This window comes from Pelobates fuscus, chromosome 12, assembly GCF_036172605.1.
Source record: "Pelobates fuscus isolate aPelFus1 chromosome 12, aPelFus1.pri, whole genome shotgun sequence".
Classification (NCBI taxonomy): domain Eukaryota; kingdom Metazoa; phylum Chordata; class Amphibia; order Anura; family Pelobatidae; genus Pelobates; species Pelobates fuscus.
Genome location: NC_086328.1, coordinates 71691031 through 71706264, shown reverse-complemented (window position 1 = coordinate 71706264; position 15234 = coordinate 71691031). Strand labels below are relative to the sequence as shown.

The 15234-nt window shown below is 39.4% G+C and overlaps 1 protein-coding gene across 1 annotated transcript in view; it reads left to right on the top strand.

Annotated features, from left to right (window-relative positions):
* Positions 1–15234, top strand: part of LOC134579084 (dipeptidase 2-like) — a 140911-nt gene that overhangs the window by 5834 nt on the left and 119843 nt on the right. The window contains exon 2 of the mRNA XM_063438247.1: positions 8066–8192. Coding sequence (XP_063294317.1) covers positions 8066–8192 — 127 coding nt within the window. The remainder of the gene's footprint in view (positions 1–8065; positions 8193–15234) is intronic.

Below are 15234 nucleotides of genomic sequence, written 5' to 3'. Positions count from 1 at the left end.
TGCGCTCAGATCCCAGCTATCTGGGGATATGTGAAATGTCTGTGTGTTATGGTTAAAAAGTAACTTTCTGTATTTTAAAGTGTTTTATGTCTTTCTGTAACCATAAGGTTAATGGAGTCTGTCTATGTGCTGGAGATAATTAGATTACTTCTCCAGCACAGAGAAGGCTCTGTAAAAAACAAACAGTCTGAGCTGGGAAGCTAGGGGTTTTAAAAGATACTTTACTAACTTTTGAACCCCTGGTCTGATCCATGCCATTTTTTTATATGTTGTTCCCCTGAATGGATTGATTGTGGATATGTATTTTTATGTGAATGTGATGTATGGTTTTAGAGTTAGGAAAGTTGTGTAAAAGTATATTTTAAACTGTATGCATAATGGGATTATGTGTCACACTAAGGGGAGGGGATGTGTGGGAGGTAACATCTATGTCATTGGTTCTTTTATGCCTCCCCCTGGGTGTGGCCTGTATGTGTGAGTTGGAAATAAAAGCCAGGCTGGATGAGCCAGTCCGGAGTTCCTGTTTAACCCTCAAAATGAAGTGTCGTCTCGTTCTTGGGGGGAATTGGATTGTAAGCTGACTGCCAGGAGTGTAAGCGGATTGTATGCTTTTCTTGTTCAGCTGTTCCAGTTCGGAGTGTTATCTTGTATCCAGTTCGGAGTTTGGTGTTCTGCAGTAGCTGTGCCTGTCTCTCAAAAAGGGGATTATCGCCTAAACGGATTTTATTCCCTTGTCTGTTGAAACGGTCCGTTACAGGAATCATAGAAAACTACAGTTATTAATTTATTGTCAGAGATATAGTGTAATATACATATCAAAAGCATAAAGGGTAGTTATTGCCAAACGAGAGATATATTATTTTAAAGAAGGAGTGTATAGAGGTAACAGAGAATACCAGCATATATACTAATGCTTTAAATAATTCTGTTATCCTCATATCTATCTATCCTTATCTTGTTATAAAGGCATCTCTATCATATGTGGTCTGAATATGATGTACAAGATGACGGTGTATGCTTAATGTAGATCCCCATTAGGCTCATATATTTCCCTGCTGTATGATAGGGAGTGTAGTTAATGTGCTAGAATAGTGTCACAATATGAGTTAGCTTATGTTAAGTATTATAACCCTATTGTATCTTTGGTGTTAAAACGAACTTAGTCATGAGTAAACAAACTCTTTATACATATATACAGATTTACAATTATGGGTTTCCTAAGGTCACTCAACTAATGAAGGGAGTGAATGTAAACCCCTCGTTGAGTCCTTTGGGTGATAGGGTGTCCAGTTTGTGGATCCAGTAGCATTCCCTTCTTTTGAGGGCCTGGTCCAGATCACCACCTCTCCTACCCATCTGGATCTTCTCGATGCCCGCAAATTTGATGCAGCGGGGTGTGTCCATATGTTGAGACCTAACGTGTCTGGCCACTGGGGTGTCCCTACTTGACGTCACTGAATGGACATGTTCCATTATTCGTTTCTTGAATGGACGTATGGTTTTTCCAACGTATTTCATGCCACATTTGCATGTTAATAAGTAAACCATTCCATACGTGTTGCAATTGAAAAACTGTTTTATGGGGATTGTAGTGGTATCAGTCGAATCAGTAATTGTTTTAGATCCCTTAGCGATAAAAACACATGCTACACATCTCCCACATTGATATGTGCCCTGCACCGTTAACCAGTTCTTGGATGTATGTCTAGATGTGGATAGGTGGCTGGGTACTAATATGTCCTTTATATTTCTTCCTTTTCTGGCCGTGACAGACACTCTAGAGGGGATGATGTCCCTTAGGTGTGGGTCTTGTGTCAAGAGTGGCCAGAATCGGCTTAAGATCTTTTTCGCTTCCTCCCAGCCTGCATCATAGTTGGCTATACATCTAATTTGTTTATCCGTATCAGTTTTATTGTTTTGCAAAAGGGTTTCACGGTCACTATCCAGTGCCCTTTGGTAGGCTTGTTTCAGGCATCTTATAGGGTACCCTCTTTCTCTGAATCTTTCTCTTAATACCCTGGCTTTTATCTTGAAATCCTCCGTTGATGAGCAATTTCTTCTTAGCCTAAGGTACTGTCCCACTGGGATGCCTCTTTTCAGAGGGATAGGATGATAGCTCTCCCATCTAAGCATATTGTTTGTTGATGTGGGTTTACGGAAGAGGGTAGTGTTGATCTTCAAGGATTCGGATATTGTGAATGTACAGTCAAGGAAATTGAGGGCTTGATCACCAAATTCCATGGTGAATTTCAAGTTTATGTTGTTCACATTCAATGTTGCTACAAATTCATCAAAGTATTGCCTGGTACCTGTCCATATCACTAGGGTATCATCTATGTACCGTTTCCATACATAGATGAAGTCCGTATAATGTGAATTTTGTGCAGAGACCACCACCTCATTTTCCCACCAACCCAGGTGCAGGTTGGCATACGCGGGGGCACAAGATGTCCCCATAGCGGTCTCCTGCAACTGGTGGTAGTATTTGTTCTGGAATAAGAAGAAATTGTGAGTCAAGATGAATATCAGTAGGTTTAGTACAAACTTTGTATGGGTGTCATGTTCTGGACCTCTTTTCTCCAGAAAATAACCCACATGGTCTAGCCCACTTGAGTGTGGGATAGATGAGTATAGGCCTTCTACGTCCAGGCTACAGAGTACTGACCCTCTTGGTACCGTCAATGATTTCAGGCATTTCAGAGTATCCTTTGTGTCCTTGAGGTAAGAGGGTAGGGTTTCTACATATGGTCGTAAAATTCTATCCACGTATATGCTTCCCTTACTGGTGAGATTATTGGACCCTGAAACGATGGGTCTAGCTGTAAGTGTTTCATATTGTTTGTGGATTTTAGGGAGGCCATAAAAAGTTGAAGTTGTTGGACATTTTATGAAGATACTACAGTATTCCTCTTTCGTCAAGATGCCATCGTCATATGCTTGATCCAGGAGTTTTTTGTACTCCATTTGGTATTTGGTGGATGGGTCATTGGCAAGTACTCTATAGGTCTTATTGTCAAGGAGAATGTTTTCTATTGTTTGTACGTAATGCGGTCTGTTCATTACCACAATATTACCGCTTTTGTCCGCCGGCTTAATGATTATGTTGTCATTCTATTTTAAGCTGCAGAGGGCTTTCCATTCTGTCTTGGATAGGTTACCTTTGGGTTTCATAGTAAGCATATCCGTATTGATCATTTTTATCATGTTGGTGGTGGATTCTACAAACATGTCAATATTCTTGAACTCCCTTAGGTTGGGGGTAAATTTACTCTTGAGTCGCAGGTTTGTGTATGGAGTAGATGTAACAGTATCGTCATTATCCTCTAATAAGGTAACCAATTCCTATAGGCATTGGTACTCTCTTAGGTTAAATCCCAATTCTTTCGCCTTTTTTTCATCTTTGATTTTAAAGAATTTGTGTAGGGCTAGTCTTCTGCCAAACAGATTGACGTCTTTAATCCATTCAAAATGGTTGAATGGAGGAATCGGGACAAAAGATAGTCCTCTCATCAGAACTTCTATTTGGATAGAAGTAAGAGCGATATCTGACAGGTTAACTACTCTCATATCTTTGTTTAATATCTCCTGCGTGCCCTGCCCCTGTTCCTGGTTTGTCTGTAGTTCTGTGTTTCCCCCTCCCGAGGGGGCTGCCCTAAAAAAGTCACTCCTTTTTTAAGGATTCCTTTATTGCCCTGTTGTTTCCGATTACTGCTGGTAGTGGGGGTTGGTTCACTATCTGTGTCAGACGTTTCATATTCGGATGTCTCATAGTGGTCTGAATCCATCCTCAGTTTTTTTGAAACGTCTATACACGTTACCTTTTTTATAGTCGTCATTATCACGGACGAATTTCCGGTGTTTACGGCTTTTTATATTATTCTGATATTTGTTCAAATTTTGTTCTAGTCTTTGTTCTTGTGCACTGAAAGAAGGATCATCCTTACAGCTTTGTATATCCTCTATTGCGGTCTTAACTTTCTCATTAACGGTTTTCAATCTTTCTGCCTCAAATCTTTGCAGGATGTCCATAAACTTTTTTGAACAAGTATCAGCCGCTTCCTCCCATTCTTTTAGTAGGGCAGGGTCATCCATTTCTATATTCGGTGTGGTCTGGATCCTCAGTCCCCTCGGTATCATAGATTTACTTTGGTATTTTTGTAAAGAGGTTATTTCCCACCCCAGCCTTATCTGTTGTTTACCCCTAGACTACTGACATCTCCAAGAGCTAATTGGAGTGAGATGTCAGCCAACTGGAGTCCAATCAATGAGATGAGATTGGAGGTGTTGGTTACAGCTGCCCTGCCCTATAAAAAACACACACCAGTTCTGGGTTTGCTTTTCACAAGAAGCATTGCCTGATGTGAATGATGCCTCGCACAAGAGAGCTCTCAGAAGACCTACGATTAAGAATTGTTGACTTGCATAAAGCTGGAAAGGGTTATAAAAGTATCTCCAAAAGCCTTGCTGTTCATCAGTCCCCGGTAAGACAAATTGTCTATAAATGAAGAAAGTTCAGCACTGCTGCTACTCTCCCTAGGAGTGGCCGTCCTGTAAAGATGACTGCAAGAGCACAGCGCAGACTGCTCAATGAGGTGAAGAAGAATCCTAGAGTGTCAGCTAAAGACTTACAAAAGTCACTGGCAAATGCTAACATCCCTGTTAGCAAATCTACAATACGTAAAACACTAAACAAGAATGGATTTCATGGGAGGATACCACAGAGGAAACCACTGCTGTCCAAACAAAACATTGCTGCATGTTTACAGTTTGGAAGAAACACACAACACTATGTGTGGCGAAAAAGAGGCACAGCACATCAACATCAAAACCTCATCCCAACTGTGAAGTATGGTGGTGGGGGCATCATGGTTTGGGGCTGCTTTGTTGAGTCAGGGCCTGGACGGATTGCCATCATCGAAGGAAAAATGAATTCCCAAGTTTCTTAAGACATTTTGCAGGAGAACTTAAGGCCATCTGTCTACCAGCTGAAGCTCAACAGAAGATGGGTGTTGCAACAGGACAATGACCCAAAGCATAGAAGTAAATCAACAACAGAATGGCTTAAACAGAAGAAAATACGCCTTCTGAAGTAGCCCAGTCAGAGTCCTGACCTCAACCCGATTGCGATGCTGTGGCATGACCTCAAGAAAGTGATTCACACCAGACATCCCAAGAATATTGCTGAACTGAAACAGTTCTGTAAAGAGGAATGGTCAAGAATTACTCCTGACCGTTGTGCACGTCTGATCTGCAACTACAGGAAACGTTTGGTTGAAGTTATTGCTGCCAAAGGAGTTTCAACCAGTTATTAAATCCAAGGGTTCACATACTTTTTCCACCTGCACTGTGAATATTTACATGGTGTGTTCAATAAAAACATGGCAACATTTCATTCTTTGTGTGTTATTAGTTTAAGCAGACTGTGATTGTCTATTGTTGTGACTTAGATGATGATCAGATCACATTTTATGACCAAGTTGTGCAGAAATCCATATCATTCCAAAGGCTTCACATACTTTTTCTTGCAACTGTACATAATATTTATATATTACAGTACACTGATTGGCCCATTTGCATGCCATTTTGAGTTGACCAGATCATTTCCCCCAAAACTATTGTATGGATGAAATTCATCTGAACCAAAACATCACATAATTTCACAGGACTAATTCTGAATCTCCCAAAGAAACAAACAACAAAAAAAAAAAAACACAATACATTTTGAATGGAGTTTTTGCCTTCCTTTGTCTAACAGTTATAATATATATGTGTGAAGGGATGAACTTTTAGTGCACAAATGCAGGGTCAGCCGTGTATGTTATTCAGTTTTGGGAACACCTTTACGTGTTTTATCTTCAAACAACTAATAGTGAGAACGATCAATATGTGTATTCCACAAAATACGGGCCTGGAGATTGGAAACTATTCAGTATATTTTGGATACACATAACTACTGGTTGCTAATTATAAACACTGACTGCCAGTTTTTGTGAACACTTTGGAAACAAAACCTAAAAGGGATTACTCAATTTTTGTACTTCTCATTTATATGCCCCATCAGAAAACTCTATTTTCCAAACCTTCACATAAATTTACAACGTACTTTGTGGTTGGTAATGGAAAAATATACTTTATCATGTAACCTTTTTGATCCATTTGATTAAATTAGGAGTGTTGGTAAAATGTTAGAGCATCTAACACTGATAAAACATTAGAACTACAAAACCCACGGCTCATAGTCAGGGAAAACGAGTTGCATTCCACAAAATATTTAGCATCTTTAAGTCTATATCCCTACTTTTAAGCTGTAATGGTTTGGGATGGACAATTACATAGACATGTACCTAGTACATATTGTGCCATTAACCCCTTAAGGACACATGACGTGTGTGACACATATTGTGCCATTAAAGTGCCCAGTACTAAAAATGGCTGCATGACCTGGCTGAAAATACACAATGTGAATAAGCAAGGGATCTCTTTGCAAACGGTATGTGTTTATGAAGTTACTTGAATTTGTGAGCTGCTAATATTTCACAAAAAGCAATACAGACTTATAATCAATTCTATTATCTATGTTTCAAAATACACTATGAGTGATATGTAGGTATCTACCTTTGACAATGGTATGCACATATGAGACACAGGCCCATGAAATGTTCGGTTTGAATATTTAGAAACACAAAATACAGAATATTACAAGATTTAGCTGTCATAGATGACAAAAGTTTCCCACGGAAAGTTTGAAAGTTTGAGAATACCTCCAGGTAAATACCCTAGCATGTGTACCCCCCTCCCCCAGCCTCCACCTTTGGTCAGCGCCACCCATTGGGGGCAGGTGGGAGCTCTGATACTATTCATAAACTGGGAGGTTTATGGACAGTGAGGTAGCTCAGTTAGTAAATTCACTGACTACAAAGCCTGTTCAAAATTGCAAGGTCACAGGTCTAAATCAGCCTTTCATCCTTCCGAGGTTGATAAAATGAGTACCACCAATTGAGTAATAATAACATCTATTAATATTCAGCTGCCGATTTGGTTAATTCCCAGAGCATGCGCTGAAAAGCGCTTTGAGTCCCACTAGTTATAATTATGGAATCACTTTTTTTGCCTGACCAGGTGCAACCCATAAACCATATGGTACTACATATTGGATCGCGGAGTTGCCGTGTTCCATTAAAACTTTGACTGTGGCGCTCTTGGTCCCAGAACTACTAATAAGGGCACCTTTTGGAGGGGAGAAAGTGGTAAGGCATCCAATAATACCAGACCGTGAGACTAGAGTAGCATTTGGGTGAGACAGCTATAACATAGTGGCAAGGAGCATTAATCACTCTGGAATTATAAAGGGATGGGGGACCTTGGCGGTGACAACTTTGCATTTAGGAATTAAATCACTTTTGCTTCTGTTTATGCTGTCCTAGCCGCACCTCGCCTGGCTGTGTCTCACACAGCCTGTGTGAAAACAATTTTTTTTTATTTCAATTAGATGTTTATTTAGAAGCTGTTATCTCCTGCTCTGTAAATTTAACTTTTATCACATACATGGGGCTCCTGCAAGCTCTAGTAGGCTATTAACAGGGTAAACTATAAGAAATTAAATATACTAGAATATCAAGGTTAATCTTCAGGAAGTGTTCAGGAAGGACATGCAAGTCACATGCAAGGAGGTGTGACTAAGGTTGTATAAACCAGGGGTGGGGAACCTTTGGTCCTCCAGATGTTCCACGCTACATTTCCCATAATGCCCGCAAAGCATCAAGGGAGATGTAGTCCACAACATCTGGAGGGCCAAAGGTTCCCCACCCCTGGTATAAACAAAGTGATTCAACTCCTACCTAAATGGCAGAGAATTGAGCAATGAGACTGTAGGGACATGATCTATTTACCAAAACTGCTCTGTTACGCTAAAGTTGTTTTGGTGCCTCCAGTATCCCTTTAAGAGGCTAATGATCTGCTGAACATATAAGTGTTAAACTAAAGGGTCTGCAAAAGCAACAAAGTGTGCATGAGTGTGAGGTTATTCTGTCTAGTCCTTTAAGCAACTTCTCTTTATTTTTTTCAGGCATAATGATCTTGCATTACAGCTGCGAAAGTTGTATAATAATAGGTTGTCGGGAATCAACCTCAGAACCTTGAACAGTACCAGGACCAACATACAGAAACTAAAGATGGGACATGTGGGAGCTCAGGTAGAGAATCAAACACTCTTAAACACTCTGTTATTTAAATCCCATAGAAACTTACAAATATTTAAGGCACAAGCTCACACATGTATTACAAGTTAAGCAGAGATTAAGTGATCTGTTTGCTATGCATAAAATTGGTAATAGTCAAAAGAAACTGATATGGCACTAAAGTGTCCTACCTTGCTTCCTTTTATGTCTCTGGGATGTAGGTGGGAGTTGTCTTCCTCCAAGAAGCAAGAAAAGACAAAGTAAATATAAACACAGAAAATTAAGCCCTGCGCGCTCAAACTCCCACTAATCCTCGGTGGCAGCAATTGCTACATTATAGATTGGCCAAAACTCATAGAACAAATAAACAATAAAAAAAAAGTTACCTGTGCACTATCCCAAATCCCCATGCACAATTAAATAACAGGAGGTTTTTAATACCACTTTAATAGAAGCTCACCTGCCCACCAAGGAAAACATTGTCTGTGAGCCCTTTACTTACAATTCTCTTTACTGCTTTCAGCTTACAGACACAATCTCAAATTAGAAAAGAATTGGTACTTTTGTGAACCACTAAACACTTATTATCCTTTAATAGGTTACACATGGTGTGGGCAGCAGCATGCCCCTGCAGTCTCACTGCTCAATGTTCTGCCATTTAGGATTTAAATCGCTTTCTTTATGCAGTCCTAGTCACACTTTGTCTACCGTGACTTACATAGCCTCCGCAGGGTTGGATTTCCCATTAGGCAGAGCAGACACCTGTCTAAAGTCATCTACCCACAAAGGGTGCCTGTTTTCAGCACTTACAATGTGCCTTTTTGAGCTTAAAATAGGCTGGTTGGGAGAGATAAGTACCAGGAGTCATGGCCTGTGCCCTCAGTAGCCCAGTCAGCCTAGATAGTAGAGCTGCAGGAAAAGTTATAGAGGGTGAAATACGCGGTGCTGCCATTGTGTCACTAGCTCTGCACCCAAAGGGGCAGACCCACCCAAGTTAATGGCATGTCAGTCTGGTGTTAATACACACCAGGCTGCCTGTCCATCACTCAGGCCAACCCACGAAGAGCTGACTCTGCAAGGAGTACTGTTTCAGTGCTCTCTGCATGGTCCTACTGTCCTAAACATAGAGCAAGCGCCCTACCTAGTCCGCTGACAATGATGCAGGACTGAATGTGGTGTGTATAGTGGAAGTGAATTAGAATGTGTGTAATGGATGTAGTGTTTGTGTGTATTAGATACTGGTTGTGTAGTGAATGCAGAGTGTGTGTTTGTGTAGCAGATGCAGTGTGTGTAGTGAACGCAGAGTGTGTACAGTGATGTGTGTGTTTGTGTAGTGGATGTAGTGTTTGTATGTACTATATGAAATGTGTTTAGTGGATGCAGTGTCTGTAGTGGATGTAGTGTGTATTAGACACAGTGTCTGTGTATAGTGAATGCAGAGAGTTTCAATTTGTGGTGGATGTGGTGTGTGTTCTGTGAATACAGAATGTTTGTGTAGTGGATGCTGTGTGTACAGTTAATGCAGAGTGTGTGTCAGTATAGTGAATCCAGAGTGCGTGTTAGTGTGTAATGAATGCAGAGTGTGTGTTAGTGTGTAGTGAATGCAGAGTGTGTCAGTGTAATGAATGTAGTGTGTGTGTTAGTGCAGTGAATGCAGAGTGTGTGTAAATGTGTAGTGAATGCAGTGTGTGTTAATGTGTAGTGAATGCATAGATTGTGTTAGTGTGTAGCAGATGCAGAGAGTGTGTTAGTGTGTAGCAGATGCAGAGAGTGTGTTAGTGTGGTGAATGCAGAGTGTGTTAATGTGTAGTGAATGCAGAGGGCGTGTTAGTGTGTAGCGGATGCAGAGTGTTAATGTGTAGTGTATGCAGAGAGTTTTTGAGTAGTGGATGTAGTGTGTGTACAGTGATGTAGTGTGTGTTTGTGTAGTGGATGTAGTGTTTGGACTAGATGAAATGTGTTTAGTGGATGCAGTGTCTGTAGTGGATGTAGTGTGTGTATTAGACGCAGTGTCTGTGTATAGTGAATGCAGAGTGTTTCAATTTGTGGTGGATGTAGTGTGTGTACTGTGAATACAGGATGTTTGTGTAGTGGATGCTGTGTGTACAGTTAATGCAGAGTGTAGGTTAGTGTAGTGAATGCAGAGTGTGTGTCAGTATAGTGAATCCAGAGTGTGTGCATAGTTTAGTGAATGCAGAGTGTGTGTTAGTGTGTAATAAATGCAGAGTGTGTGTTAGTGTGTAGTGAATGCAGAGTGTGTTAGGGTGTAGTGAATGCAGAGTGTGTTAGGGTGTAGTGAATGCAGAGTGTGTTAGGGTGTAGTAAATGCAGAGAGTGTGTTAGTGTGTAGCGGATGCAGAGAGTGTGTTAGTGTGTAGCGGATGCAGAGTGTGTGTTAGTGTAGCGAATGCAGAGTGTGTTAATGTGTAGCGCATGCAGATTGTGTGTCAGTATAGTGGATGCAGTGAGTGTGTTAGTGTGTAGTGTATGCAGAGTGCATGTTGTATTAGTGAATGCAGTGTGTGTATTGTATTAGTGAATGCAGTGTGTGTATTGTATTAGTGTATGCAGTGTGTGTTAGTGTATGCAGTGTGTGTTGTGTTAATGTATGCAGAGTGTGTGTTAGTGTATGCATTGTGTGTTGTGTTAGTGTATGCATTGTGTGTTGTGTTAGTGTATGCAGTGTGTGTGTGTTGTGTCAGTGAATGCAGAGTGTGTGTTGTTTTAGTGTATGCAGAGTGTGTGTTGTTTTAGTGTATGCAGAGTGTGTGTTGTGTTAGTGTATGCAGTGTGTGTGTTGTGTTAGTGTATGCAGTGTGTGTTGTGTTAGTGTATGCAGTGTGTGCTGTGTTAGTGCATGCAAAGTGTGTGTCGTGTTAGTGCATGCAGAGTGTGTGTTGTGTTAGTGTATGCAGAGTGTGTGTTGTGTTAGTGTATGTAGTGTGTGTGTTGTGTTAGTGTATGTAGTGTGTGTGTTGTGTTAGTGTATCTCTTAATGTTAATAATTTAAATCTCAGATTTACTTATGAGTTTGGTGGAAGTCACATTATTTAACAGATTACAGATGATAAAGATCAGGTAGATACCACCCTTTTCCGCAGGTACACTGCATCCAACTGTCAGGTTACCTTGTGTATCAGTCAGAGGCATGTCACAGGCTGGTATCTCATTGCAGGGTACTGGGGATACTCCTACTAACTTTCAGCTTGTCCCTAGCAATTCTCACGCCAGCCGCGATAAACCCGCCTCCTTTTATGACGCGGCTAATGAGCGCTGACGTCATAACGCTAAGAACACAACGGTCCGCCAAGGTGTTCGAACGAGAACATTTTGGGGGTGTGGTTACCTACCTAAGTTAACACGGTATTTAAAGAGAAACCAGGGAGAGACTCATTGCCCTGTTGAGGTTCTTGTTTGACAGAAGAGCGCATAGTCCGTATTGGTATCCTTGTATTCTAACTTTGGCTTAGTTTGACTAATCCTCCTTCTGTGTTCCTTTGACCTCGGCTATTGCTATGTCGTTGATCCTGATTTCTGGTTTCCCTTACCTCGGCTCGCTATTTGACTATTCTTTGTGTGTGTAATGTTAGTCCAGACATCCTAAGGTCCGGTATACATTACTAGTATTTGCATTCTGCATGTAGGATCCCCGAACGTTCCTGACGCCAACAACTTACTACGCTGGGATAGTTTTCACCCACATCCTCTCAGACTTGGTATACCAGTAGGTCAATATCTAAAATTGAGAAAGAAATGTTCAAGTGAAAAGGATTTTTACAAACAAGCCCAAACTTTACAAACAAGCCCAGCACTTGAGTCAAAATGTGTATCTTTATTAACCAAATCGTACCAAGATTGAAAGCAGACTGGTCAGGTAAATTGGTGTGTGGCCACCTCTAATGTAGGTTGGCATCATATGAGGGTGATCTTACAAAGATTTTGGCCTTTATGGATTAATGATAATGACCTAAAGAAAGCCCTTACTCCATACGCCTCAATCACTGCTAGAAATGGGAAAAAAATCAGAGGGACTTTTTGTTGTTTTCTAGCCACTTCCACAGAAAAGGAATTAGACACACTTGGCTTCATTCTTTTGTTACAGGTACTTTCCCTTGTGGTAAATATGTGGAATGTAGACATCCATAAGGTATCCAAGACAATTACCTCTAGTAAACAAGTAGCTTTAAAAACAACTTATTTAACCCCTTAAGGACTGAGCCAAATGTACACGTTGTGATCAAAACAAAACGTAAACAAAAACTTGAATTTGCGCTATATGTCTGTTCAGGCGTAATTCACCTCTTTCATATTATGTACACCCACACTTATTATATATCATATTATTCAGGTGAAACAGGGCTTTTATTTAACATCAAATATTTAGGTATGAAACATAATTTAATATGAATAAAATATTAAAAAGTGGGAGAAAATAAGAATTTAAAAAAAATGTTTAGTTCTATGTGACATTCTAACTGTGAATGTCATAATACTGTTTGCTTTTACTGCAATAAAATAGCATATTTGTATTCAGCGATGTCTCACGTTTAAAACAGTACCTCCTATGTACAGGTTTTATGGTATTGTGGGAAGTTACAGGGTCAAATATAGCACGTTACATTTGAAATTGAAATTCGCCACGTTGCCTATGTAGACTGTATAGTAGCCCAGGAATTAAATTTACACCCATAATGGCATACCATTTGCAAAAGTAGACAACCCAAGGTATTGCAAAAGGGGTATGGACCAGTCTTTTTTAGTAGCTACTAAAGTGACTACTAAAAAGACTGGACATATCCCATCAAAGGCAACATAACCAATCTGGCGAATTTCAATGTGAAAAAAATGAGATGCAAGCCTTATATATGACTCTTTAACTTTTGAAAACACCATAAACCCTGTACATGAGGGTTACTGTTATACTCAGGAGACTTTGCTGAACACAAATATTAGTGTTTCAAAACAGTAAAACGTATCACAACAATTATATCGTCCGTGTAAGTGCCATTTGTGTGTGAAAAATTCACTGATGATATCATTGTTGTAATACATTTTACTGTTTTGAAACACTTAATATTTGTGTTCAGCGAAGTCTCCTGAGTAAAACAGTACCCCCCATGTACAGGTTTTATGGTGTCTTGGAACATTACAGGGTTAAATATAGTGCTAGCAAATTCAATTCTCTAGACTTTCTGCCTGGGCTGTCAGGCAGTTTTTTTTTTTTTAACTTTTTTATTATTATTATTATTTTTTTTTTTAACGTATTTACATATTTATTTTACATTATATATAAATATATATAATGATAATTATATATATATATATATATATATAATGAATATCATTCTACATGTATTTTGATATAAATATATATATATATATATATATATATATATATATATATATATATATATATATATATAAGGAAAATTTGCTTCATACTTACCGTAATTTTCTTTTTCTGATCATTATTCATGGCAGCATTTACTCATGGGTTAGCTCCTCCCCTCACAGCAGAAAGGACAGGAAATAGAACTCTGAAACTGGTATAAATAGATCCTCCCCCTTCCCATCAGACAGTCTTAGTAACTAGCATCACATCTTATAGTATATGGGTGGGACCGTAATGCTGCCATGAATAATGATCAGAAAAAGAAAATTACGGTAAGTATGAAGCAAATTTTCATTTTTTCCTGACATTATTCATGGCAGCATTTACTCATGGGGAATACCCAAGCAGTATATATAGAGGGAGGGACAGAGTTCAAAAACAGCTAATAGCTATAAAACCATTATTGAGCTGCATAAATCTTAGAAGACTTTAAAAAAAGCCAAACAAGACATCAATAGGATATTGTCATACATTCGGCTCAGACAAGTAAATTAACCTAGAGGCTGCAAGGTCAGCAACCTCCTGGCATTCAATATCTGAACTATCCTGAATAATGATAGAGTCCGAAAGGAATTAAGGCCATGATAGCCTAAGTTAGATAAGGATAATGCCATTTTGATATAAAATTTAAAACCAAATTGATGACCTCATCAGATCAGAACCTTGACAAAGGCATAACAGAATGTTGGATGAGAACAGACACACCATGCTTTTCAACACGGGGAGAATTACACTGAGAATCCAATTACTTCCTGGATGTAATTATTAAGGACGGTTCACACTGCTTCCTCTTGCCTTGTGAACTACTTACCTGTGGATACAGGAAACAAATCAATACCTGCCTGTCAGAAAGAGGCAGAGCCTAGTAGAGAAATAAGTGTTATTAAAACACTGCAATAAACGAATATATATATATATATATATCAAAAATCAGGCTCACAACAATACCTCACACCGGGGATGAATTGATACAGTAATGATCAGTCACAGGAGAGGTATAAACCAATGACATTACTAAGCAAAGGCAAGAAGAATCATATACAGATTAGTTAAGGATCAATCACGTCAGTACCTACATTCAAAGAAACATATTGTAAATAGTACAGATTATGCCAAACAGTATAATCAAATTTATTAGTGAGAAGGTGGTAACCAGAGGCACATGATCCATTGTGGCAACCGACACATAATAAGCAGGATAGTAGAAGATATTCAGTTATCCTTATGAGAATAAACAACCGCTTACTTACTCTTACCTTATCTTCATATAGTGATGAAATACTTGTGACAGAGCCTATGGCGATAATAAGCAGTTTGTATTATCTGTAAGATATCAACACCAAAACAAGTATATAATCCACAAGTATTAAATCAATGCAATGTTAGGAGTGACCATAACTTATACCGATCTAGGTACAGAGACCATGTAAAAACATATCAGTCAAATTTTTGTCATCAACAAGCTGCATTACATTATTTTATGTAGGATGAATCAACCACTTAAAGCCATACATTGGTTGCAAATTCCACAAATAAGGACCCCTAGAAGAATCCCCATGAATATCAGAAGAGAGGACCGTAATGGAGTTACCTGTTAAGGGGTTACCTCTCTTGTTCTGGTAGCAGTTGAATTTTACCTGAAATAGTAAACCTGGTAGAATGGCC